Source organism: Triturus cristatus, chromosome 4_1 (genome assembly GCF_964204655.1).
Source record: "Triturus cristatus chromosome 4_1, aTriCri1.1, whole genome shotgun sequence".
Classification (NCBI taxonomy): Eukaryota; Metazoa; Chordata; class Amphibia; order Caudata; family Salamandridae; genus Triturus; species Triturus cristatus.
The window spans coordinates 1,222,815,468-1,222,843,104 of record NC_140585.1 but is presented as its reverse complement, the minus strand read 5'-3'; the positions used below and the strand labels follow the sequence as shown (position 1 = coordinate 1,222,843,104).

The 27,637-nt window shown below is 45.7% G+C and overlaps 1 protein-coding gene across 2 annotated transcripts in view; it reads left to right on the top strand.

Annotated features, from left to right (window-relative positions):
• MARS1 (methionyl-tRNA synthetase 1) overlaps positions 1–27,637 on the top strand; it is a 253,255-nt gene that overhangs the window by 103,623 nt on the left and 121,995 nt on the right. For both annotated transcript variants that reach the window (XM_085654605.1, XM_085654606.1), the window contains exons 7-12: positions 656–771; positions 16,176–16,292; positions 16,443–16,646; positions 17,214–17,415; positions 18,122–18,196; positions 20,647–20,817. In XM_085654605.1, the coding sequence (XP_085510731.1) occupies positions 656–771; positions 16,176–16,292; positions 16,443–16,646; positions 17,214–17,415; positions 18,122–18,196; positions 20,647–20,817 (885 nt within the window). The remainder of the gene's footprint in view (positions 1–655; positions 772–16,175; positions 16,293–16,442; positions 16,647–17,213; positions 17,416–18,121; positions 18,197–20,646; positions 20,818–27,637) is intronic.

The window sequence follows — 27,637 nt, the reverse complement described above, 5'->3', positions numbered from 1 at the left end:
TACAAGTGTGTTGCAGAACTCTTATTAATCGCTTTGAGAAGCAGTTTCTTGTCCCACCAAGAGGTGACAGGCTACTCTTGGTTGGGAAAGGAGTGAGTTTTGAGGTTTGAGTGACAAGTCACCTTTATACCAACAGACTTTATCCTTGTCCTGACAATGACCCTTGAGGCATAGGCTTACCTGGAAATCTCATGATTTCCTTGAAGGCCAATTTACCTATGGTTGATCCTACTCAGAAAATAAAAATTGCAGCAGCCACACGTTTTCATTTGCAAACCCCATTGTATCGAAGAAAAAGCCTTTAACACATGAGCTTCATAAAAATATCAAAACATGAGTGGGGAATGCAGTTAAGCCCTAGCTTTGATCTTGTTGCCCCTGCTACATTCAGTACTTGGGTACATCTATAGAGTTATACATTTATCTGACACAAATATATCCGAATATAACCAATAATAACCTGATTTATATAGTTTGTACATGGCGCAGGGCTTCTGCTTTTCCAAAGCTCTACAGATAACATCTGATAGTACCAACCTCAGAAGGAGGAAAGTTAGTTTCAGCTTATATGTAAATGAGCTCAATTCTATGTCCTGTATTGTATTGTGTTAAAAGGAAATCTACTGCCAATATTTTTCATATCTTGGTCAAACAGGAAGAAGAACCTTCTGCTCAGTGCCTCCTGTCTGATGAAGAGATTGCTAAAGCGGCTGAAGTCTGGGCGAAGTGCTTGTCTGCATGTCCAAGAATCCGCCAGCGGCACCACCCGATGTAAGTGGCATTGAAGCAAAACCTTAGGCCAGGGATTGCAAGGCTGGGAAACAGCAGAAATAGGGACTTATCTGGGGCTTTGATCATGTGGCATTTTAATTGGCAACTCAAGTGAGCCTTCTCAGTTTTCTGGCAATAGATCTCTGAAGAAAATTGGCAATTTGACAATCTAAAAATCCAGTCTGTGTCACTTGGCCCTCTGCTCCACCTTTTAAAGAGGGGTTTCCCTGAGGCAGGTTGTAGTTATGAGCTGGAGAGCCAACTGTGTTCTTCAAACATGCTGCATATTTATTCTGTGCTCAGTTCAATCTGTCTTGGTTTTAAAATGTGTTCCTTCTATTTTGTTTTGCCAGAGCCAGTATGTTTTATGAAATGTTGTTTATGTTGTGGAATAAAAAGTGTGCATATTTTACATTGCTCTTATACTAGTTTCTAGCTATATTTCAGGCAGTTTGCTTGGACATTATAAAAGGTGATCCAAGACTCTTATTTTGTTTTCCCTCGAAGGGCATTTTCCGTATATGCCATAGCACCACACTTACAGCCAGTTGGTCAAGGATCTGAATCGCACCGTATTTCTATCGTCATCTGAATTACTGTGAGTGAGGGCTCTGCTTCCCCTGCGGGTCTCACTCTAGTGTTCTATGAGCTCTTCCTTTCAGAACCTATTTTGAGACTGCTAATGAGGAGGGTGGGGATTAGTTTGTGCCTATCACTAGCTCATCCTTAATGCAGGCTACTCGTTCTTTTCAAGACCTTTTCTCCTCATGCTTGCAATACCTTGTCCCTACCAGTTATGTATTTGTACCACAAGTAACCCTCTTTCATGCGTTATTGTGCTGCAGGCTGTCTAATTTGTTAATACCTCTGTATTTGACCTCGATTTAAGCTAAATCGAACCTTATTTTAATTTTCCTCTAAGGGCTTTCTCCTTACCAGCCATAGCCCAACGCTTTCTGCCAGTATGTTGATGGTTCAGTTTTCCTGAAACAACATTTCGGTGAGGGGTACGCTTCACTTGCGGGTATTCCTCCAGTGTTTATTCTACCACACTTCTGAGCCCCTATTTAATAATGGCTGCTGTGCAGTCATGCCAAAAGCAAGCTTGTCCGCACCCGAACGCCTCCAGCCATACTGCCTCCATTCACTAATAGATGTGATTCCACCCTCTCTGCTCCTAGGTCATAAATATTTTCATTATTTCATGCATGGCCCCTATGAGCTCATTCCTCTTTTATCCCCATTTCTATACATGCTGATGCTGTTATTACACACTCAACAATAACTTTTACCAAAATGCTCTACTGCAATGGGTATTTTATTCTCTTACTGGTCGCTACCCCTCAATTATGACACTAAAATCCAAACCATTTTTTACCTGGAACTACACACAGTTGGTTAGTTGCCTTTCCAAAAAGCTCAGTCGACCTTTTACGATGCCCCCCCTCTACTTTTCATGACTATTTCGAAGTGGGGCTCCTACTAAAAGCTGGTCTCTGACATCTGCGCAGTGATTATTTCAGAACTGTATTCTAAGCCGATGAAGAAATACTTAGAAGACGTGTAGTTTAGGAAGAGCCAGGAGGCTTACAAAGATGATAAATGGCCTGACTTGACATCCTCCTAAGACAGAGGCCTGCTGGAGGCGCCTCTAAAGTTCATTTATTTAAAAAAAAACTGCATAACCAGCACTGGTCTCTGCATAAACTGCATCGGGCCCACATTAACACTCATTCCAACTGCTGCCGTTGTGGCCCACCGAGAGTGGATATCCTCCAAATTCTCTGGGCCTGTCCAAACGTCACCAGTTATTGGAAGGCTGTCTGGAAGGTATTACACTACACCAACTCATTTATAGTCCATCCCTCACTACAGTAGGCATTTCTGCATTACACAGATTCCATCAACGGTTTCACTTCCCATGGCCGCTAGTGGCTTGCATCTTCACTGGCCACTGCACAAATCTGTATCCTTCGAAAATGGAAATCTATTACTCCATCTCAGATATCGGATTGGTAAGAGGCCATGGCTTTGTTTGCCGCCTTTGGAAAATCAATCTATAAGGGGAATTATCAGTTGATTGAATACAACTCTATCTAGAACCCTTTTCTTGAATACCTAGCCTCTGACACTCCCTAACACTTTGCTTGCACTGCTTTTCTGGTGAATGGTGACTGAAACTCTCGCGTGTTATGTCCTTGTTGGGCTATGCCAGATATCATTACTCACATCTAATGTATGCTGTTATGCTCGGTTTCTGTTCATGTTTTCTATAGCCATACGATGGGTATAGAAAACATAGGCCCCTCGTTGGAGGGGCCCATAACAGGGGGAGCCTCTGTAGGATCAAAATTTCTTTTTGTAGGAATCTGGTTCTGATTCTTTGGTGTATTTTTTCTTTTCCTCAGCTATGAGGAATACATATTATTTCTATGTTTGTGGATAACTTGTTGCATGCTTGTCTACTCGCATGTCCCAAATTTATTGTATATTCAAACACAAAACCATTTTATGTACTCTCTGCTTTTTAACACCAGTTGGAAATAGCAGAACTTTGTGAAACCCATTTGCTATACCTCTGCTGTTTAACGGAAACCTGACTCCACAAGGCCGTTAACTTCTAGACTAGATGATGAAATCATGCCACCAGCTTCTCTGCCTTAAGACACAATTGCCTTAACAATGTTAAGGATTAAATGGCTTTATTTGACAAAAACGTATTCGAACTTGAACCATCACAAAATACTTACAAAGTAATAATCCTTTATTACTTTACAATAAAACTTGTGAATGCAAACTGGAGTCGATTTACTTTAACATTTATTTTAGTTTACCATCCACCTCAGTGTTAGATTGAACTGGCATATGCCCTCATAGATGACATTAGTAATTTTGCATTAAACAAGTAGTCTTTATCTTAGGTGTTTTTAATTACTGGCCAGACTAACTATTCATCTCTTCCAAAAATTGTCTGAAAGACCATGAAGTCTATAACGTTTCAGTGATTAACACTGAACTGTCTTGCCTAGCAGGTAAGATACCATTTTTTGCACTGCTGACATTAAATGTGATGCAGCCCTTGTGCCCTGGACAGACCAACTTACAGCATGTAAATCATGTTTTCTTCTTCTTAAATCCAAAGTCACTGAGAGAAATTGGAAATACTTTTTCCCTCCCTGAGGTTGTGGGCACCCTTCCAACCTCTTCTTAGATCCCATAGGCCATGATTCAGGGGACAAGCTGTCTTATCTTTTTGGCACCATGCCTGCCCCATCAGATCAGCCCCAAAATGAAATCTGTGGTTCACCCCAATCATGCAAGCTTAAAACTAGAAAAAAGAAGAGCTGAAAGACAATGGGGGCTGAAGTATGCACAGGTTGTCGACGTGCAATATGTTGATGCACTAGTTGAATGTAAACGCCATATACATTGGTCAAAGTTTGACTATTTCTCCTCCTGTTTTAGTCATACCTCTAGTCTAAGCAATGAACTCTTTAGGACTATTGAGGATTTGGCAGCTCTTCTAGCATGCCAAAATCAAATCGCCCATCACTGGAATACTGCAATGATCTCTCTGAATTTTTTTCTCACTAAAATTGAGAATATCCACTCTCATTAAAACTGGAGAATTTGTTTCACTTTAGGGAAATCACTCGAGTTGCGAGTTGGCCCTTCCTCTCTACCACCCAAAAAGTATTTTTGTTCAGGTAAATCATTTCACATGAATTACCAGAAATATTTTTATTATCTAGACCCGCTGATTCATCGAACTACCTTTGTCAAGCCAGGGTTATGAAACATTTAGCCCCACACATTGCCTCTGGTGTGACCAAGTTGAGCAATCGCTCCGTGAAGCAAGAGGCTGTTCTGGAGCAATGGAAACCATGATTAGGCCACTTTAAAAAAAGCCTAATCTTTCACCTTCAGATCCTACTAATTTCTGGCATCTTTCTCTGCTACATTTTTTGCCTCATGTCCTAGAGAAATTTGTCTTTAATTATCTACAACAATTCTTGTCCATTACAACAGGCTTTAGATCTTGCCACAGCACAGAACTGGTGGTAACCATAGTTCTAGGTGACCTATTATTAGCTGTCGTCAGTGGAGGCATTGGCCTGCTCATCTTACTAGACTTGTCAGCAGCATTCAACTCCTTCAAACATGCCATACTCAGGTCGAAAATCCAGGAGTTAGGGTGAAACTGATTCATTCTTTCTTCACCCCTCGAACTCCAAACTTTTTTCTTCCACCAGCCGTAAACCTATTAGCTGTGGTGTCCTACTCAGCGCAATCGTAATGGCTCTCCTATGTAACATCTGTTGTACTCTTTTGGCGTTACTTCTCCAATCAAAAGAAGTCTTCTTTTTTTTTTTTACTGACAATACGCAAATCGTATTCGGATCCTTCCAGCAACCTTCGCATTCGCAGCAGAATTTCTCCCACCATTACTCTTTCTGTGGTGTGCCACTGGAGGGCTGAAGGAACCTGGCTCTTTATATAGTGGACTAAAAGAGTTACACTGTGTAAAGAGTCTAGGAAAATCTCAGTTGGTTTACAGAGGCACACATGACACCCCAAATGCTCTCTTTTGTTGTAGTGTGGGTGAGCAGTTAGGCATATCAGAGGGTAGTGCTAAGCATTTATTACAAACAAAGGCAGTAAGTGAGACATACACTCAATAAAGAAATCCAACACCAATTTATAAAAATAACATGTACTTTTATATAAATGTAGTTACCAAGATCCTCGGAATTGGGTAACTTTAACTTTTCAAGGTCATGATTTTTTACAGTTTTTGAAAATGGACACAGTGCATTTTCTGGGTTGGTAATGTTATCCTGTGGAGGAAAAACATGTATTGCATTTGGGCACTTAACAGCGACATATGGAACTGTTCTCCAGGACTTGAATTACAGTGCAAGGTCCAAGGCAGCAACAATAGGTCACTCGGGAGGCACTGATGCAGCTCGGTGCAGAGGTGCTTTACAGCATTGGGTGCCTCATTCACTTCAGTGCAGATCGGTACAGTTAGAAAGAGGCTACAAGCAGGTACTGGGGCAGCCAGTCTGGGTGAACCCATAGGCGGGCTCGAATCTTGAGATGCTCGGACACATAGGGACACTGTTGGTCCACTTCTCCTCAGGATATAGGGCTCTGGTGCAGTGGTGTCTTTTGGTGTTGAGTCAGGTGCTGGAGACACATTTGGAGGGGGCCTGCAGAAAGAGGCTGCAGGCGGCAACTGGAAGTCCAGTCTAGGCAAACCCAAGGGTGGATCAGCCTTTGAGGGTCTCACACCCTGTTGGCACCGTCACCTCTCTCTGACTCTGGCTGTGGGGCGCTGGTGCAGAGGTACTTTGAGGTGTCGGGTTGCGGCAGTCGTATTATTTTTCTTTGTCCTGTTTTTGCAGAAGAGGGGCAAAAAAGACAGCTGGATTATTCTCCATGTGGGTCTCACTGTCCATAGGGCCCTCGACGTGCCGGTCGGTCTTCCTCCGCGTTGGTGTCCAGACTGGACACAACAAACCGTGGTTGCGGCAAGGAGTTTGGTACCCCAGGCATTGGTGCTGTGCGGCTCCGGTTGGTTCTGCGTCCTACACTTGGTGGGAGGGAGGAAGGATCTGACCTGTAGGAGCACAGTGGCCTCTTACTGGGTGGCTGTAGGGTTGGTAGTCCTGATTAGCAGCAGGACAGTGAACCAGACCTTGCTTCTTTGGTGCCTGCGGCTACAGGGGAGTAGCTCCTCTACTCCAAGGGAGTTTCTCTGTTTGACGAAGCACTGACACCTCTCTAGGTTTCTTGGAGTCTGCACAGTTGCAGGACGGTTCCGTTTTTTCCATGATTGTCTGGGACAGCAGGCAGGCTGGCAGGGTTAGCGCTATGTCAGTCGTTGCTCCTCAGTTTTCTTAACAGCACTCTTCTTTGTCTACTCTCTTTGTCTGTTGAAATGTGAAGTCCTGGTATCAGGGGGTCCTATATCAGGGGGTCCTATCAATACTCAATTTAGGGCATTAAGGGCAGTGAGGGGGTAGTAGCCAATGGGATACTTACCCATGGTTTCACTACACCCCCTAAATGACCACTTACTTTAGGGAGTGGACATCACCCTGTCCCAGAATTCCTAATTCCATCACACAGAAGATGGTGCAATTCCAAACTTCATGTTCACTTCAAGCTGCTCACCCTAGAGATGTGTCCAGCCTAGCAGTGCAACACGCCTCCTGCATATCTAATTTTCCTGCTGTCATGGTACAAATGGGCCCAGGGCAGGGGGTGGAATCTCCCCTGTCTGGGTAAGCCTTTGGTCGCCTCTCAAAGGCGGCAGAGGCCTATGAAGCCTCCTGCCTTGAAATACTAATGTTCGAGGCATATGAGCTGCAGATTACACACTTTTGCATAGATCGCCATCTGGTGTTGGGCCCGGATGTTTGCAGTTTGTTTTTCCTTTTGGAAAGTCTTTGGAAGTCACGAGGTCGGTGACTCCTCCCTTGGTTCGTATTGCGCATGGGCTTCGGCTCCATCCTCAGATTGTTTTTTTCCGCCATCAGGCTCGGATGTAATACTTCGCGCTCTGGTTCCGAACATTTCCAGTTCGACGATGGAAGCGGAATCCTCGCTCATCGCGGTATTGTTCAGATCCAGATCTCCTCAATCACTTTTTCCTCGACACATCTTCGATTACAGTCGTCGACGACGGCCTTCGGGCCTATCCAAGCTCCGGTCTCGGCTGATGGAAAGAACTCCATTCAAGAAGTGCCCTCGATGTGGGTCCAAATTCCCCCACACCGATCTTCATGAGGTGTGCAACCTCTGCCTCTTCCCTGAACACGAGGCTCGAGACTGTCCCGCCTGCATGTCTTTTAGATCGAAAAAGACTATTCGAGATCGAAGGGCCAGACGAAACATGGCGCACTCCTCGACCTCCGTTCCAGTCGACATCTTCGGGGACGACGTCGAAGCTCCGGGACAGCAGCACACCGAAGAGGACCTCATCAGTGCTTCCGAAGCCGACAACTCGGATGTGGAGGACATCACCCCGGCGCAGAGGGTCGTGAGTACTATACCCCCTCCCACACCGACACCCAAAAAGGCTTCGGTCACGCCTTCGCCCCTAGGCAAGACCAAAGACACTGCTTCAAACACCCCACCTTCGGGCCCGGTGAAGAAGCCTAATAAGCCTTCCGGCGGCTCGGGCTCGAGCCAGCCTGCCAGCGGTGCCGATAAACACACTTCGGCACCGAAAAAGAGACCGGCCTCTACCTCGACACCGAGCTCCGCACCAAAGTCCTCGGTGTCGAAACCCAGCCTTTCGGTGCCGACCAAACATCATAAGGCCCTCGGCACCGACATTCCCGTGCCGAAGCCTACCTCGGCGCCGACCCAAAAATCGGAGGTTCCAAAAAAGCACGGCACGGACAAGCCTAAAAAGTCATCGCCCCGAAACCTTCGGCGCCGACGGAACAAACATTATCTCAGGAACTGTTTACACTGGATCCCTTGCAAAAGACACTTACCAAGGATCCAAAAACTGGACATTTGGCACTCTCTTCTAAAAAGAGACATTTGGACAAACCGGCTCCGCCTCCACCTCCACCTCCAAAGAGGAAAGACTGTGCTACCTCCCCTTTCAGAGTGCCTTCCCCACCTCCTCCACCTCCTCCACCCTCTCCACCCCCTCCGCCTTCTCCACCCCTGCCTCATCGCTCTCGGACCCCGTCTCCAGACCATGATGATCAGGGGGACCCATACTACCATCCAGGGGATGTGCCACAAGACCCCACCCCTACAGGATCCCCAGACTGTAATAATGAAGGATGTCTCGTAGACAGGCCGCTTAGAACAGGTTGTAGGTTTATTTGACAGGTAACAAAGTCCATATAAAGATCATCAGTAAGACCTCAGATCTCCAGTAGAGCCTCTGTTAAGTCCCCATGAGAGCCCCACCAGGAGCAGCCTCCCTGCTGCTCAGCCCCATCTCTTCCAACTGCCAACTCCCCAGTCCCTCACACCCAACATTCTAAGTGACATCACTCATGGCTGAGCAGCAAGGGACAGAATAGTAATAAGGAAGATGCACACAACACAACAGGTTATAACACATCTCCCTTCCTTACGAAAACAAAGCATAAAGATACAAATGCATAAAATCAAGATATAACCAAAATACCATTGCATACATAAACAGAAAATTCATTATGCAAGTAAACATACAACAAATCAGAAAATACTTGCAAGAAAATCAATAATGAACCCCATCCCCCTCCCTAGGGAACTAATTAGATGGGAAAACACCACCACAAATGAACAGCAATGGGGTAAACACACCACCCCATAGGGGAAAACACCTCCCATAAACTCGGAAATAGGGAAAATAAACTTCCCTATGATACAAATTACAGAAATAGGGCAACAACTACACCCTATAGGGGAAAAATACCTCCCATAGACACAGAAATAGGGAAAATAAACTTCCCTATGATACAAATTACAGAAATAGGGCAACAACTACACCCTATAGGGGAAAAATACCTCCCATAGACACAGAAATAGGGAAAATAAACTTCCCTATGATACAAATTACAGAAATAGGGCAACAACTACACCCTATAGGGGAAAAACACCTCCCATAAACTCAGAAATAGGGGAACAACGTCACCCTATAGGGGAAAAACACCTCCCTAGACACAGAAATAGGGAAAATAAACCTCCCTATGATACCAATCACAGAAATAGGGGAACCCTATAGGGGAAAAAACACCTCCCTTAAACTTAGAAATAGGGGAACTACGTCACCCTATAGGGGAAAAACACCTCCCAAAAGACTCCGAAATAGGGAAAATAAACCTCCCTATGATACCAATCACAGAAATAGGGGAACCCTATAGGGGAAAAAACACCTCCCTTAAACGTCGCCAGTGTAATAATGAAGGATGTCTCGTAGACAGGCCGCTTAGAACAGGTTGTAGGTTTATTTGACAGGTAACAAAGTCCATATAAAGATCATCAGTAAGACCTCAGATCTCCAGTAGAGCCTCTGTTAAGTCCCCATGAGAGCCCCACCAGGAGCAGCCTCCCTGCTGCTCAGCCCCATCTCTTCCAACTGCCAACTCCCCAGTCCCTCACACCCAACATTCTAAGTGACATCACTCATGGCTGAGCAGCAAGGGACAGAATAGTAATAAGGAAGATGCACACAACACAACAGGTTATAACACAGACCCATGGGACAATTATAATAATCCAGACATTCCAGATGTCCCACAAGATGACCTTTATCCATCCAGGCCATCTCCACCAGAAGACTCATTAGGTTTTCACCACCTACTTCAGAGGGAGGCACATTATCACGGGGTAGAGCTACACACTGACCCGGTAGAGGAAGATTTCCTCCTCGACACCTTTGATACCGCACATAGGTCTACTTCCATACTACCTATGCTCAAGGGGGTAATAAAACATGCGCCAGAGGTTTTTAAAGACCCAGTCAGGGCTAGGGTTATTAACCCACGCATAGAGAAAAAGTATAAAGCTGCCCCCACAGATCCTGCCTATATCAAAGGGCCAGCGCCACTAGATTCCACTGCGCGGAAGAGGTCAAACTCCCAGGCGTCGGGCGAAGCACCACCACCTGACAAGGAGTCAAAGCTACTGGATGCGTCAGGAAAGCGCACTGCGTCACAGGCAGCCAATATATGGCGTATCGCCAACACTCAAGCGCTATTGGCCAGATACGACAGAGCGCATTATGATGAACTAGAAACCATCATGCACCATCTCCCAGAAAAATACAAAAATAGGGCCAATGAATTAATTCAAGAGGGTAAGACCATAACTAACACCTCTATACTCTGTGCCTTAGACGCAGCAGACACAGCCTCCAGGGCCATTAACACTAGCGTCCTCCTCCGTCGCCATGCTTGGCTGAGAGTTTCAGGCTTTAAACCTGAGGTACAGGCCTCCATATTAAATCACCCATTTGATCAAGAACATCTATTCGGCCCAAAGGTAGATGAGGCCCTCGAGAAGATGAAGAAGGACACAGATACAGCGAAATCTATGGGAGCCCTGCAGTCACATCCCCCTAGGCGCTCCTTTCGTCGCTCTTCCTTTCGGGGCACGGCCAGAGGCTACTCCTCAGATAGCGCGTCCACTTCCTACAAATTCCCTGCTCAATCCACCTTCACAAGGGGTTATCAAAGAGGCGGCTATAGAGGCAATAACAATAAAGGCAGAGGCAAAACAAATACCGCCAGCTCTGCCACACCGCCTACCCAATGACTTCCCCCTGCTCCCTCCAGACCATCCCACTCCGGTCGGGGACAGGCTACAAAATTTCCTTCACGTCTGGGAGACCATCACGTCAGACAGATGGGTGACCCAAATTATTCGTTCAGGGTACTGCCTAGAATTGACATCTACCCCCCCAAACATTCCACCCATGCAACGCCCAATGTCACAAGAACATTCCACGTTACTAAAACAGGAGGTAATCTCCCTCCTACAAAAACATGCGATAGAACAAGTCCCCGCCAGTCAACAAAATTTAGGGGTCTACTCCCTATATTTTCTGATACCAAAAAGAGACGAGACTCTACGACCTATTTTAGATCTCCGGCCTCTAAACACATACATAGATTCGGCCCATTTTCACATGGTAACACTTCAGCAGGTACTTCCGCTCCTCTCCCAGAAAGACTTTCTCACCACACTGGACTTGAAATACGCATACTTTCACATTCCGGTACTCCATGCTCACAGAAAGTACCTCAGATTTGTAGTGGACGGGCAACACTACCAGTTCAAGGTGCTCCCATTCGGGGTCACAACAGCACCAAGGGTATTCACCAAGTGCCTAGCGGTAGTGGCGGCACACCTCAGAAGACAGCACATTCACGTCTTCCCATATTTGGACGACTGGTTAATAAAAGCCACGTTCTACAACCAATGTGTACATCACACCGCCACTACCATCCAGCTACTTCACCAGCTAGGTTTCACGGTGAACCACCAAAAGTTCCAGCTCATACCATCCCACACATAGCAATACCTTGGTGCCACCATAGACACCTCAAAAGCCATAGCCTACCCCAATCCTGCCAGGATTGCAAGCATTCAGACTTTGCGTCAAAGATTCACACCTCAACACTCTCTCCCAGCAAGAGTGTTTATGCAACTAATAGGGATGATGGCCTCTTGCATTTTCATAGTGCCTCATGCAAGACTCCAGATGCGTCCACTCCAAGAGTGCTTAGCGCGCCAATGGAACCAGGCCCAGGGGCAACTGACAGATCTGGTGTTGGTAGACTGTCGCACCCATCGCTCTCTGCAGTGGTGGAACACCACAAATCTTTCCAGAGGTCGACCGTTCCTGGACCCGGTTCCACAAATAATCCTAACAGACGCATCGCTCTCCGGCTGGGGAGCTAATCTACTACACCTCACAGTGCAGGGCACATGGACGCCGCAACAAACGTTCTCCACATCAACCATCTGGAGTTACTGGCAATCTTTCTAGCCCTGAAATCCTTTCAGACACAGATTTTAGGCAAGGCAGTCCTTATTCGCACAGACAACATGACGGCCATGTACTACATTCAAAAACAAGGCGGCACGCACTCTCCACAGCTCTCTCACCTAGCACAGAGCATATGGAGATGGGCAATTCCACACAAAATCTTTCTCCTAGCCCAACATGTCCCAGGAGTCCAAAACACCATGGCAGATCTGCTCAGCAGACAGACGCAGCAGATCCACGAGTGGGAACTTCACTCGCAGGTTTTTCACCCGTTCTTTCAGATGTGGGGGCATCCACACATAGACCTCTTCGCCACCCACGAAAACAAAAATGCCCAGGCTTCGCCGCCAGATACCCACACCCATTGTCCAAAGGCAATGCGATATGGATGAACTGGTCAGGCAAATTTGCGTACGCCTTTCCACCTCTCCCACTAATTCCATTAGTGGTGCGAAAGCTACAACAGCACTCCCTCACACTGATTCTAGTAGCTCCAACATGGGCCAGACAACCGTGGTACACCACGCTGCTGGAACTCTCGGTAGTGCCACACCAAAAGTTACACCTCTCACCATGCCTCCTAACCCAGAACCATGGAGAGATCAGACACCCGGACCCAGCTTAGCTCAACCTTGCGATCTGGCTCCTGAGATCCTAGAATTCGGAAACCTTAACCTTCCCCCTGACTGTATGAACGTCATCAGAGAAGCTAGACGTCCTACTACTAGAGCCCGCTACGCTGCAAAGTGGAAAAGATTTGTTGTTTATTGCCAGAAAAACAGGATGAGTTAAAAGCAAAAATAAAAAGTTTTCTTTTTAATTTTTTAAGAGTAGGCAGCTCTTGACAGTGTTCGATCTACCATCTAAGTTTGTGGACGTCAGCCTCTCTGCCAGGCGCGTCTCTATAAAGTTCAATTATGCCAGGTGCTGGGACAGATTTGTGGCCTGGTGTGAAGTCCATAACACAGACCCTTACCAGCCAAATTTTTGGATGTTTTATTGCTTGTTCAGTCTTTGGCCTAGCACAGTCTTGCAGTGGTCCCCATTAGTGCTTTCATGTGTGTACCTTACCAACCGTCCATGTTTAATTCTCCAAACTGTTTGACGCCACTGTAAATCTTAATTTGGTCCCCTTCAGGCCAATTCACAGTTAAGCTACTTGTGATGTCTCCTGGCACTCAAAACTGTCATACTATTCGCGATCACTTCAGCTCATTGCATGAGTGAGCTCCAGGCTCTCTTTGGTGCAGCTGCCTTAACCACTTTTTTCCAAGAAAAGTTAGTGTTGAGGACCAGGATGGCCTTTTTGCCAAAAGTCTGTGAACCCTTTTCTTGTTGGGCCTCCATCACCCACCCAACGTTCTTAGCTCCTCCTCCCTTCCCCTTGAAAGAGGAGAGAGTCCATCGGCTGAACCCCAAAAGAGCCTTTATCTTTTACATAGATCGCACCAAAGACCATCTGGTGGACGAGCAACTTTTTGTGGGTTCTCCGGCGCAAAGAAAGGTAGGGCAGTGCTTAAATGGACTTTGTCAAGGAGGATAGTCCTCTGCATTAAGTTCTGCCACTTATCGGCTTACAGGCAGCCTCCAAAAGGAATGAGGACTTACTCCATGGGTCCAGGGCTGCTCCCACAGTGCTGTAATGTAGAGTGTTTGTTTTTGACACCTGAAAGGCCAGGATGTGGGCATCATTACACATTTTCACAAAGCACTACTGCCTTCACAGCCGGCTTTGACAGGAAGGGTGTCTCGCCTCTTCAGTCCTTAGAAATGTTTTGGTCTGAGCCCACTCACTAGAGCTTCCACCTTGGGAGGTACTGCTTTGGTATCTTTTGTACAGGTGATGAATCTATAGTTATGAGTGTCCGACAGAAGAATAAGTTACTTACCTCCGGTAATATTCTTTCTGGTAGAGACTATCCAACCGCAGGTTCCTCACTGCCCCCTTCCCCCTCCATGCCCCCCCACTTCCCTGCGCTGTGGAGTGCTCTCTTTTTACCGAGTAAAAATGATCTGAATTATAAATCTGCCTTTTGGTACCAAGAATTACTATGTTGTCCACATGAAGGGAGCAGAGAGTCAAGCAGGTGACGCGTATGGGTGGTGGTTATATGTGAGTCTGCTCCGTCACTTATGAGGCGGAAAAAGGTCAGTGCAGAACCACACAGCTCCATAGACTAGTGTTCGGGAGCACTGCTGTGAAAACTTCCTGATCCAGTGAGGCAGCTGGGGGGATATTCCAAAGGCAAGGAATAGGTAGAGTATTCACCAGAAATAGTGTTACCAAAAGTAATTAATTTGATCATCAGCGTCCGGGGAAAGTCAGTAAGACACGGTTTTGTTTAAACTGCACTGTGAATCCCCAACATCTTTCAGAGGGAGAAAGAGTTCAGTTCTGTTTCCTCCAGGAAATGTTTTTCCGATTAAAAATACATACAGCTCAAACAGGGACAGTATAAGTTTGTTTCTTTACTTAAAATTCAAACTGAAACCATGATATATATGCCCCGCCCCTTTAAATGGCTATAAGTAGGCTGTATGGTTTTAGGTTTAAACCTACAATAACTGATAAAACCCCACCGAAAGGAAAATAGCCATCAATGGTGTAAACATATAAACACTGAAAAAACACCTTTGCAACCACAAACTAAGTGTCATTCAAAGAAAGGAAAAGATGAGTGAAAGAGACATTTTGATTTCTTCCTGAAGGGGCCAATACAATGTAACTTTGTTATGCAAGGTAGCATCAAGAAAGACTGGACTAACTTTATTCTGCTTGACTTTTGTTGTTAAGGGATGTCGCTAAAACATTGTCTCTTCTTCATTCTGGTTTTTTAAGTTTTGTGGTCTTTGGTCTAAAGATGCAGTGTTTAGAAGCATGTTTTCGGTCTTATTTAGTTATTTTATAAACTGTAGAGAATCTGGAAATATCAAAATCATATTTGATATTTTGGTTACATTTGGCTGGTTTCATGAGAATCTTTCCTAATTTGTTACCATCACATTTACCCACAGACAGAGAATGGGTGAAATCCTTTGATACATCAGCCCCCTTTTCTAGTAAGTCATTGTTGATTGCAAGTGAATTGCCAAACACCCCAAGCTTTAAACATTCAATGCAAGATGAAGGGACTGGTATATGTGAAAAAAAATGTTGTCACCAAGCATCTGAGATAGTGGTGAAAACAGAACACCAGAGGTTTGGTAAAAATGGAACACAGTATCGCTTGGAATGCTGCTGCAAAAACGTTCCTACCAAGTTAAATAAAGATTGGAGTGATATTGTTTGTATTTTCACTCAGTAATTCAGCTAAGTAAGTCAAAAAGTTGTATGATGGTTTGTCAAAATCGATACTTAAGCTGAAGTGCTTCCCTGTAAGAGATCCTTGTCACTTGCTAGACGGTATGCTGAAAACATCTTTATAATCTCACAGTTAATGAAGAATGCTATTGACTTTGTAGTCCATTCTGGTGCAGTAAAAATGTATTTGGACCTCATATACCTCATTAGTACAGAAAGCGAACATTAATTAAAATTAAATTAAAATTCCATAAACACCGTAAAAACACTGTTTCTGTTGTTGTTAATGGCGCAAAAATGTGTAACCACTGATAACCACTGTTTTTTAAGGTATTGAAAAAACTGAAAAAACCCCACCAGAATTTACCAAAAATAGAAACTGAAAACAGGAAAGCCTAGCTATAAGTCATATTAGTGAGGAGTTGGCCCCTAAAAGATATTGTTTATAAATGTATTCTTAACCTGTTTTTTCTTCTATAAGAAAGACTGGCTCAGTGACAGCTGAGCCATTAAATGTATGTTTTGGATCTGTATCTTCTTTATGTGGATTCCTCCTGATTTTCTGCTGTTTTTTATTTTGGTCCTCCCCAGCCTCCCACTGGAGAATGAGAAGAATATCCTTATTACCAGTGCCCTGCCCTACGTGAACAATGTGCCCCATCTCGGAAATATTATTGGCTGTGTCTTAAGCGCTGACGTCTTTGCAAGGTAGGTCTAACCTGTCATGCTACTGGCAACGACTGCACAAGGGCATAATTGCTGGCACAGAAGGCTCATTGTGACTGATGGTGAGCACTTATTAATTTTACAAAGGTCTAATTTTCCATGAGTCACCACTCTTGTGTTCCATTTGACCAGATACTGCCGCCTGCGCAACTGGAACACCCTATTTGTGTGTGGCACAGATGAGTACGGAACAGCAACAGAGACAAAGGCGATGGAGGAGGGGGTCACACCAAAGGAAATATGCGACAAGTACGCTGCCATCCACACCCAAATCTACAAGTGGTTCGATATTTCCTTTGACTACTTCGGCAGGACCACCACTTCTCAGCAGACAACGTGGGTACTACTAGAACAGTGTGCTCTGTAGCGGGTGAAGGATGTGTAACCACTCCACTGTTGGCGTGTGTGCAGGGGCAGCTGGTTTGGATCATGAGGATATCAACAGAAATAAGTGTCCGCACAGGCACACCTGCTTATAGTAGCAAATCATTAGGTGTGAGCACAGGCATAACAGAAAATGGTCAGATGTTGAACGTTCATGTAGGTGTCCTCAGAATGGAGTGTGAGAAGAGACCTACAAATGTGTTTAGGGCAAATCATGAGGGTTACGCATGTATCAAAATGGAGTGAACACAGAAGCAGATGTGTTTGAAGTCGACAGTGATAAGTCGGGCATACAATTTTGTGTATTCTAAATGAAGCGAAAGCTCATGCAGTAGTAATGTGACCTTAACAATATCATACCAAAGTTTTCGAAATACCTTGAAGATTAAATGAATCGGAAGAACTGATCTAAAGATGTATTTATAAGAGTCTGCTCTTTCCCCATCCATTCTAAAAACACCAGATGTGTGAGGTGGAATGTACTGCCCGTTCTAATATCTTACTTTCCTGCACATGCAGCATTGCCCAAGACATTTTCAACCGCCTACTGGAGAGGGGATTCTTGCTGACGGACACAGTGGAGCAGCTTCGCTGCGAGAAGTGCCAGAAGTTCCTTGCAGACCGTTTTGTTGAGGGGATATGCCCCTTCTGTAGCTATGAGGAGGCACGGGGGGATCAGTGCGACAAGTGCGGGAAGCTGATTAATGCTGTGGAGCTCAAGGTAACATCCTAGAGGCAAGCTAGTAGTCCAGATTGCAAATGCCAATGTTCATATTCTTTGTTGCTTTCCATTTACGGTCTGCCAACAAAGGCACACCATATTGATTTCTCAGTGTTCAGTGTTTTTTTGATCATTATATGAATTAATCCTGACATTTCTGAAAAGCATCTGTACGCGTTTTTAGAATAAAATTGTGCACGTTCAAAAAAAAGATTTATATGCTGTTGTTAAGAATTTTTTTAAGTGTCCTTGTAAAAGAAATAATGTACACATTAAAAAGTGTTCCACAGATTTTTTTTTCAAAATTCTGCACATTGTGGAAACTTTTGACACAAGATTCCTGTGGTTTATTTATTGTTGTTTGCGTAAGCATGATGTCATTGGAGATGCCATTTTTGCCATGATGGAAATTACATAAAGTAAAGCATTATTAATACTTTGTTTTTTGTGAGGTTTATTTCTTAAGGTTGGAAGACAGGATGGGTTGTGAACAGCAACTTGGAGTCTGTATGTCATAGATTTAAATAGTAAAACACTTAATATAAGTGTATATCATACTGTGGATAACTTATAAAATAGATTTTTGACATTGAAGATGGGAGTAATATTCTAACCAGTTGGATACTATTGGAGTTCACGCATTACAAATAAAGATGTTTTTGGGGTATCTCTAACAGTGTGTTGTGTGATACATTTCTTACTACAGAAGCCTCAGTGCAAGATGTGCAAAGGGTCTCCAGTCATAAGATCGACCAAGCACCTGTTCCTGGACCTGCCAAAGGTACCACATATTAGTGATTATATTGTGAGTTAGTCTTGTGAAAAATAGTATGTCACCTTAAGGATTTTTGGAAGTGTTTCCAATTCTTGAGGATTGAAAATGTATCATGACGAAGTTAGTTTCATGTGTTGCAAGCTTTATTACTGAAGGACAGCCCTGACTCGCCTTACACATGCAGCATGTGAACCAAGAGCCTCTATAACAATATTTTCACTTCCTATCCTGCTAATAGGCATAATCACCTTCTTTTAAAGCGAAAAGGAAGAAACCTATATTTAAAGTAGGTATGCTAATACTCCACAGCTGTATTTTTCTTTTTTTGCACCAGTGTCTTTCAGTGACACTTGGTCAAATTTGCTTTGGAACAGAGGCGCACTTACTAGCTTAGAAAGATAATTTCTCTCCACACACATGCACCTACCAAAATTCACAGCCCTGCCAAATGTCTCAGGTCCATGCATGACTAGTTGCTTCAGTCCAGGTTTTTTCTTTCGATTTTGGGTCTTCTAGTCTTATTTATCATTATTAAACCGGGACTACAGGTCGCAGAACTCCAAGAAGGAAAACAATGAACTGGAGCAGCCCTTCAGACATTGATATGAGAAACGTGGCAGCTATGAAACCATATTGTAGGGACGCAAGGTAACCCATAACTATAGAACACTTCTATTCAATCATATGTAGGTGTTCAAGAAATGTTTCAAAGCCTAGTTCATACCAATCATATTATACACAGAACCGCTAGGGAACCCCTTTACCTGTAATGGGCCTCCTCTGTGGAAACCAGTCATGCTAACCAAGTTGTCCGTCACGAAGATACTTTGACTCCAGCACTAGGCTCCTCCATAAGGCAAGACATTATCTTTGATCACACAACATACCAATTCCACTTAAATAATATGGTAACCATAAGAGCCAATCCACCTTCCAGCTACCACCTGTATAAAAACAGTCAACAAGCAACTATGTTAGCCAAGGCAGCCTTTCTAGTAGCCACTCTCGCCCTCTCTTTGGAAATTAATAATTTCAGAGCACAAAGCACCAGGTTCCTCTCCCATGAGTGGAAACTCACAAACTCTCCTTAGACTCCATAAGCAGCTGAGGGCCAGATGTAGGTAAAAGCAGTTTAGCGAGTCCTTAATAGCGTTTTTAGGGAATCGCTATTAAGGACTCGCAAAATGCTATGTAGGTAGGAATTGCAATAATTTTTGCGATTCCTTATTTGCGACTCGCAAATTGCAACTCGCAAATAAGGAATGGCTTCCCATTAATTCCTATGGTCCAAGAGGCCCATAGGAATGAATGGGAATTGCGCGCGCAATTTGCGAGTACCCAGTAGGTACTCGCAAATTGTGCACGCAACTTCAAGGGTGCAAGGGTTCCAGAAGTACACCCTATTGCACCCCTGAATTGTGCATATGTGCACATGTGACGCACATACATGCCCTAAGGGCATGTATGTGTGCCACATGGCACTTTGAAAAAAGCAAAAAAGTGCTTTTTCAAAGGAAATCGCTACTTACCACCAACTTGAAGTTGGTGGTAATTTGCGATTCCTTAAGGCATTATTGCAATTTGCGATGCCTACTAGCATAGCATTTAGGGAATCTCAAATTGCGATTTCCTAAATGCTTGCACAAATTAAGGAATCACAATTTTTGCGATTCCTTATTTTGCAAGTAGCTATTAGCCTACCTACAGAGCTCAATTGCGATCGCAAACACTGATATTCTGTGAATTTCAGCATTTGCGATCGCTATTTCGCTTGCTACATCTGGCACTGAGTCTTCTAAGCAAGGGGCCAGCAACGCCAGTGGATAACTCTCCCTCAAAATACAAAACTTCTACCCCCTACAAAGAAATTGTCAACCAGCAGACTTCAGTGTGCTATTCCAAGACACCAACATGTGCCAATAGGCTGTATAAAAGCTGGTATCTCACTACATAAGAAGCAATTAATAAACAAACAGTGCACAATTTTTCTTCTGACTGGACACTCCACAGAAAAAATGCAACCATTCCTCATCATATCATTTTTTGAAAGGGCTATGAATTCATGAACAAATACCAGTGTAATTTTGGACAAATTTACTTCAGTCAGATCTCTTGCTCTTCCAGTTTGTAATTTGTGTGGAAAGCGTACATACTCGGCAGTACTGGAAATGTCAGCACTGCCCATTAATAGCCGATGTCCATGCATGTTGTAAACGGACTGGCCCCTCTCATTGTGTGACATGGTTTCAATAGGCAAACAAAAGACATGCCTCTCCGTAGTACAATGTTAATCTGTATCCGTTTCAAGGGACAGGTGGTAGAATTTTGATTTGCAAGATTCTGACCTAGCCTGCTGCAATTTCTACTGCCACTTAAAATGACATGAGCAGTTGGGAAGTATTGTGTTTTTAATGTTCTTTATGTTCATTCCTGTTTGTTTATTACTCAAACACAAGCTGGAGGAGCGCCTGGAGAGGTGGCTGGATCAGTCATTAGCAGTAGGAGACTGGACATCGAATGCCCGCTTCATCACACGCTCCTGGATCCGTGATGGGCTGAAACCAAGGTGCATCACTCGAGACCTAAAGTGGGGAACTCCTGTGCCTCTTGAAGGCTACACAGATAAGGTGAGTTAACCGTTACCCCTCGGTTCCCAAGGCTAATGGATGACCGCTTTCCTGACATCCTTAAGAAGTTTAGAATTCTGTGCTATTGAACTAAATCTAACAGGAGTTATATATTTCTTTTAAAGAAAAAACACAAATATAAATCTACTTGTGGCATGTGTAGCTGTAAATACACATGGTGTGCATAATCCTGCTAGCTAGGGTTCCGCTCAGACGTGTGCAAGATATTTTTCTTCTAAGAAGTCTATTCAAATTACGAGGTATAGGGATGCCACCGTCTTTTAATGGGGATGCGCATGGGCATCGGCTCCATTGTTAGATTGTTTTTTCTACCCTGTCAGGTTCAGACATGTCCTTTTGAGCTCCAGTTTAACACCACATGGTGTTCTCGCCGGGAAAGCTCGTATCCGTTCCTCACTGGATGAATTTACAATTGTGTGCCCAGTTCCATCTATCGTATACCCCATACGAGTCGTTTCCAAGGTTTGAATTTTTCGATTTCCTGCTCGGGTCTGTCCCCCTTGGGCCTTCACCACCATCCTCCACGTACGAGAATTTCCTTGTTAGGGAAAGGACTCCATTTCGCTTTTGTCCTAACTGCCACTCTTGAGTACCAGAGGACAGACTTCCATACAGTCTGTAACCTCTGCCTGTCTACTGGCAATCAGGAGGACTCCTGCGCAGCCTGTTGTAGGAAAGTGCCCCTTTTTAACATGGTCAACCCCACTTTTTGCCTGGTATCTGATGCAATTTTGACAGAAAGTGCACTGTGTCCCTGCTATCCAGGTCCCCAGTGCCAGATCTCTTTCCCTAAATGGTACAATTGTTCTCCGAATTGGCACTATTTTCAGCACCGCCAGTAAGTCCATGATAGATGGTGCTCCTAATACCTAGGGCAGGAGGCTAAAGAAGGTCCCTAAGGGCTGCAGCACCTATTGTGCCACCCTAAGTGACCCCTCAACACCATCATGCAAACTGACATTGCATACTGCGTTGCCTGGTGCTGAGAAGAGTGAAGGCACAACATGGCCTCTTTGTGCCATGCCTGCAGACACTCCATGCAGTATAGAATTCACCCCTACAGCAGGCCTTACAGCCCTAAGACAGGGTGAACTGTACTATATGTGTGGACATATCTGCACAAGCAGATATGCTTCTGTGATGTCCAAGTCGATTCTCGGATATTACAAGTGAACAGGGAAGGACATTTTGAGTACATGTTCTGGACACTGGGGTTTACGAGTTCCCCAGCTACATGGTGGTTTCACTGAAACTAGAGATGTTTGGAATTGAATATCTCGTATTAATAAGCCCTTACTGATTCCAGTGATGAATTTATTAATACATGCACCCAGGGGGCACCTTAGAGGTGTCCCCTGAAAACCTATTGACTACTCATGCTCTGGCTGACCAGCCTGCCACCCCGAATGCTCTCTTTTGTAGTAGTGTGGGCGAGCAGTTGGGCATATCACAGGGTAGTGCTAAGCATTTATTACACACAAAGGCAGTAAGTGAGACGTACACTCAATAAAGAAATCCGACACCAATTTATAAAAATAACCTGTACTTTTATATAAATTTAGTTATCAAGATCATCAGAATCGGGTAAGTTTAACTTTTTGAGGTCATGAATTTTTACAGTTTTCGAAAATGGACACAGTGCAATTTCTGGATTGGTAATGTTATCCTATGGAGGAAAAACATGTATTGCATTCGGGCATTTAGCAGCGACTTGCAGACTGTTCTTCAGGACTTGAGGAGAGTATGGGGCAAGGTCCAAGGCCAAACCAGCAGGTCACCTCAGGAGACTCTGGGGCGTCCGGGTGCAGAGGTGTGTCACAGTATTGGGTGTCCCATTCACTTCAATGGGAGAACTGTCCGGTTACAAAGAGGCTGCAAGCAGGGACTGGATGACCAGTCCTGGGGAACCCACAGGGGGGCTCAACCCTTGAGTTCCTTGGGCACACAGGGACACCCTTGGTCTACTTCTCCCCGGGCTGTGGGGCTCTGGTGCAGTGGTGTCTTTTGGCGTCGTATACAGTGCTGGAGTCTCTTGCGATTGGTGGGGGCCTGCAGAAAGAGGCTGCAGCAGCGACTAGAAGTCCAGTCTGGGCAAACCCAAGGATGGGCATAGCTCTTGTGGGTCTTGTGACTCTGTTGGCACCATCACCTACCTTGGACTCAGGCTCTGGAGCAAGGGTGCGTAGGTGCTTTAAGGCGTCGAGTGGCAGCCTTGGCTGCTGTAACTGTTCCAGTACTCCGGATATTGGTCCTGTGTGGCTCCAGTTGGTCCTGTGTCCTCTTACTCATTGGGGGGGGGGGGCATATCTGACCATCAAGAGCACAGGGTCCTCTTCCGGGGGAGCTGCTGTGTCGGCTGGCCGGGGAGCGACAACTCGATGGATCGCACCTTGCGTCTTTGGTGCCTGCGGCTGCAGGGGAGTAGCTCCTCTACTCTAAGGGAGTTTCTTCAGGCAATTGACAAATCACTGGCAGCCCTCTGGGTTTCTTGGAGACTGCACAGCGGCAAGAGGAGTCTGCTTCTTCTATAATTTTTGGGGGCAGCAGTTAGGCTGGCATCTTTGGCGCCAAATCAGTCTTTGCTCTTCTGTTCTCGTGGCAGGACTTTTCTTCACCCACTCCTTCTCTTGATCTGTCGAAATCCAAAGTCCTGGTAACAGGGGACCCTGTAAATACTCAATTTAGGAGCAGTAAGGAGAACGAGGGGTAGTAGCCAATGGTCTACTTACCCCTGGATGACCACTTCCTTTGGGGAGTGGGCTTCGCCCTGTCCCATAATTCCTAATGCTACCACACACAAGATGGTAGAATCTCTAAAGTCAAATTCACTTCCATCTGGTCACCCTAGAGGTGTGACCAGCCTAACAGTGCAACCCGCCTCCAGCGTAGCTAATTTTCTCACCTTGTCCAGGCTCCAAAGGGCTCTGGACAAGGGGGGGGTGGCATCCTCTCCAGTGAGGGAAGCCAGATTTGCAAATCAATGGTGGTCGTGGGCTCTTTGAAGCTCCCCTGACCTTGGAATTATAATCTGCAGGTCATCCTATGGAAGGGCGTGTACCCTCTATCCGAGCAAGGTTTTTTCTTACATCCTGAGAGCCTCAACCCTCACCCTTGGGGTCAGAAACTTGTCTCTGGTGGCAGGCTGGCCAAAACTAGCCAGCCAGCACACCAGTAGCTGTTAGGTTTTCAGGGGGCACCTCAACGGCGCCCTCTGGGTGCATGTATTAATACATCCCTCACTGGATTCAGCGTGCGTCTATTAATACGTGGTGTTTGATACCAAACACCATATGTTTCTGTGAAGCCATTATGTAGCTGGGGAACTCGTTTTAACCAGTGCCCAGTTCATACCCTAAGATTGCTTCCCTGCTCACTTGCAACATTTGGTAATGGAGCTAAACATCACAGGGACATATCTGCTCATGCAGATATGTCCTCACATAAAATAAAATTGCACCCTGCCATAGGGCTCAACAGCCTGCTGTAGGAGTGACTTACATATATTAGATACAGTGACTTTGGCATGACACAACAGAGTGTTTAATGTTCATGCTTTCACTCCTGGTTTGCACCATGTCGCGCAGCCTGCAATGGCAGTCTGTGTGGAATTTGTATGTGGATTCCTCGAGGTGGCATAAGGTATGCTGTAGCCCTTGGGGACCCTCTTTAGTACCCATGCCCTAGTTATCCAGGGTACCATTTACCGGGGGTTTACAGGGGTTCTAAATTCCTTTTCTAAATTCCTTTGCCAATTGTAGCGCAATTAGACAACACCTTGTTTTAGGGACGGAGCACTGGCATTATGATCTAGGTAGCAGGCCTCAGTGCACTGTCTGAATCGAAAAAGGCATTTAGTTACTAAAAAGGGGGCAAAAAGTGTGTGGGGGAGTTACTGCACCAAAAGCCCAGTTCCCTAGTGTTAAAAAGGCAGGGTGTTTGCAAAGTGTCTTGCAGTGGTAGCGGCTCACCACAGAAGGAGAGGCGTCCATGTCTTTCTCACCTGGATGACTGGCTGTTCAAGAGCGCCACGCAACACCAATGCCTAGCTCACACCCAAACAGCCATGCATCTTTTGCATAGCCTAGTCTTCAAAATCATTGCAGCCAAATCTCATCTCCATCCCCTGCAAGTACAGTCCCTCCCGTTGGGCCATACTCTACTCTCGAGTAGGAAAAGCATACCCCGGCCCAGCAAGGGTGCAAGCATTCCAAAGTATCCCCTCTTTATCAGCCAGATCGCAAGGTGGCAGTCAGAAAGGTCATGCACCTCCGGTGTATGATGGCCCCCTGCATTGCCGTAGTCTCATATGCCAGGTTGCGCATGCGCCATTGCAAGAGTGCCTGGTAGCACATTGGTCACAGGGTGATGGTCAATGGGAGGATTTAGTGTTGATATAGAGTCAGCATTTGGCGCTATCTGCAGTGGTGGAATGCCAACAACCTATTACAAGAACAGCCCTTTCTAGACCCAATTCCTCAGGCGACCATCACCACGGCCCATTACTCACAGGCTGGGGTGCCTACTTGCAAGATCTGACCATACAAGGCATGTGGACACCCACCAACAGGATATCCACATCAACCACCTGCAATTGCTGGCAATCTAGTTCGCTCTCAGAGCAATCCTGTGAGAAGTTGGCCTGGTATATGCTGTCCACTAGTTAAAGTGGACACCTTGTACCAGTCCAAACAACCCTTATTGATGATTAGGTTAAAGACAACCTTTATTGAAAGCTATCCTAGTGGTATCTATGGAGAGCAGCCTTCAGGCTAAGCCTGAAGGAATGTAAAGCAGCTTATGTTACCAGATTAGAACCTCCTGAATGACCAAATGAAAGGAGAACCACACAAGGAATATATAAAATATATGTATGTTCGAGGCATTGAGCTGCAGATTACACACTGTGCATAGATTGCCATCTGGTGTTGGGCCCGGATGTTTGCACTTGTTTTTGTCTTGGAAAGTCTTTGGAAGTCAGGAGGTATGTGACTCCTCCTTTACATCATAGTGCGCATGGGATGTGTTATCGCGTTCCAGTTCGGAGCCGTTAACGGTTTTCTCTTTCAACGCGCAATCCTTCCCATCTCGACGGTATTGTTTTCTATCGTGTTTCCAGCCACACGCGACCCTTCAACCTTGAAGTCTTCGATTCCGGTCGTCGACAAAGGCCTTCGGGCCTACCCAGGCCTCATCTCCAGCTCATGGATGCCATTTAAAAAGTGTCCTCGATGTGGTTCAAAGTTTCCCCACACCGACCTACATGAGGTGTGCAACCTCTGCCTTTCACCGGAACACGAGGCTAGAGACTGTCCGGCTTGTGCCTCCTTCCGCTCCGAAAACACCATCCGGGACCAACGAGCTCGAAGAACAATGGCATGCTCGTCATCTTCGATCCCCGACGACCTCTTTCAAGAGGGCGTCGATGTTCCGGAGCAGGGTCGAGTCGAGGACATTATCAGCGCCTCCGAAGCAGATGATTCCGACGTTGAAGACATCGCTCCAGCTCAAAGGGTTGTGAGTAGAGACATCGACTCCCCCCTCCCCCCCCCCCCCCCCACCCCGCGACACCATCAAAAAAGGCTTCGGTACCGCCTCCACCTTCGGGCCCAAGTGCACGCTGAGACACTGCTTCCCATGCCCCGCCTTCGGGCCCGGTAAAGAAGCCAGTAAGCCTTTAGGCGACTCGGGCTCAAGTCAGCCTACCCTCGGTACCGAAAAGCAACATCCGGCACCGAAGAAAAAGGCGTCATCGACCTCATCCACGCCGACCGCTGCTCCCACATCGAAGCACTCGGCGTCGAAGGCTAGCACCAGTTCCTCGGCACCGACAACACCCTCGGAGCTGACTAAAAAGCGCCCACCGAAAGGCCCCGATACTTCCAAGCCAAAGACCTTGGAACCGAAAAAACAACAAGTTCCAACTGATAAAGACACTTCAAAACTACACGGTTCCAAGCCTAGAACCGCTACCGAGTCGACACCCAAAAAACTTACGGCACTGAAGCCCTCGGCTCCGAAGGATCTGTCTTCCACAGATGAACTGTTTCGGTCAGATCCTACCCAAAAGACTTTAAGGAAAGATCCTAAGACTGGTCATTTAATGCTCAGCATCAAGAAAAGACCACTAGAAATGCCTGCGCCCGCACCACCACCAAAGAAGAGAGACTTTGCTACCTCTCCATTGCGGATTCCTTCTCCTCCTCCTCCTCCTCCTCCTCCACACCATCACCTACCCCAATTGATGATGATGACAACACCTCAGATGATGCAGTGGGAGGTGCGGACGATCAACCCCTTGGGGACCCTACTCTTACTGGCTCCCCTGACCCCTGGGATGATTACAGTGTCCAAGATGTCTCTTACACCCCACAAGATGATATTTATCCCTCCTGGCCTTTTCCCCCCCCCCCCCAGAGGACAATATCTGATTCAACCAGCTCCTTCATAGAGCTGCCCAATACCACGGGGTGGCCCTGCATACAGACCCAGTAGAGGAAGATTTTCTTATGGATACCTTTGATACCACACAAAGGTCCACCTCAACACTGCCCATGCTTAAAGGGGTCATTAAGCACGCATCAGAGATCTTTAAAGACCCCATCAGGGCTGGGGGTCATCAACCCAAGTATAGAAAAGAAATATAAAGCTGCCCCTACTGACCAAGTATACATTAAGTGCCCCGCACCACTAGACTCCCTAGTAGTCTCTAATGCCAGGAAGAGAGCGAATTCCCAAACGTCGGGTGACGCACCACCACCAGACAAGGAATCAAAACTCCTAGACGCCTCTGGCAAACACA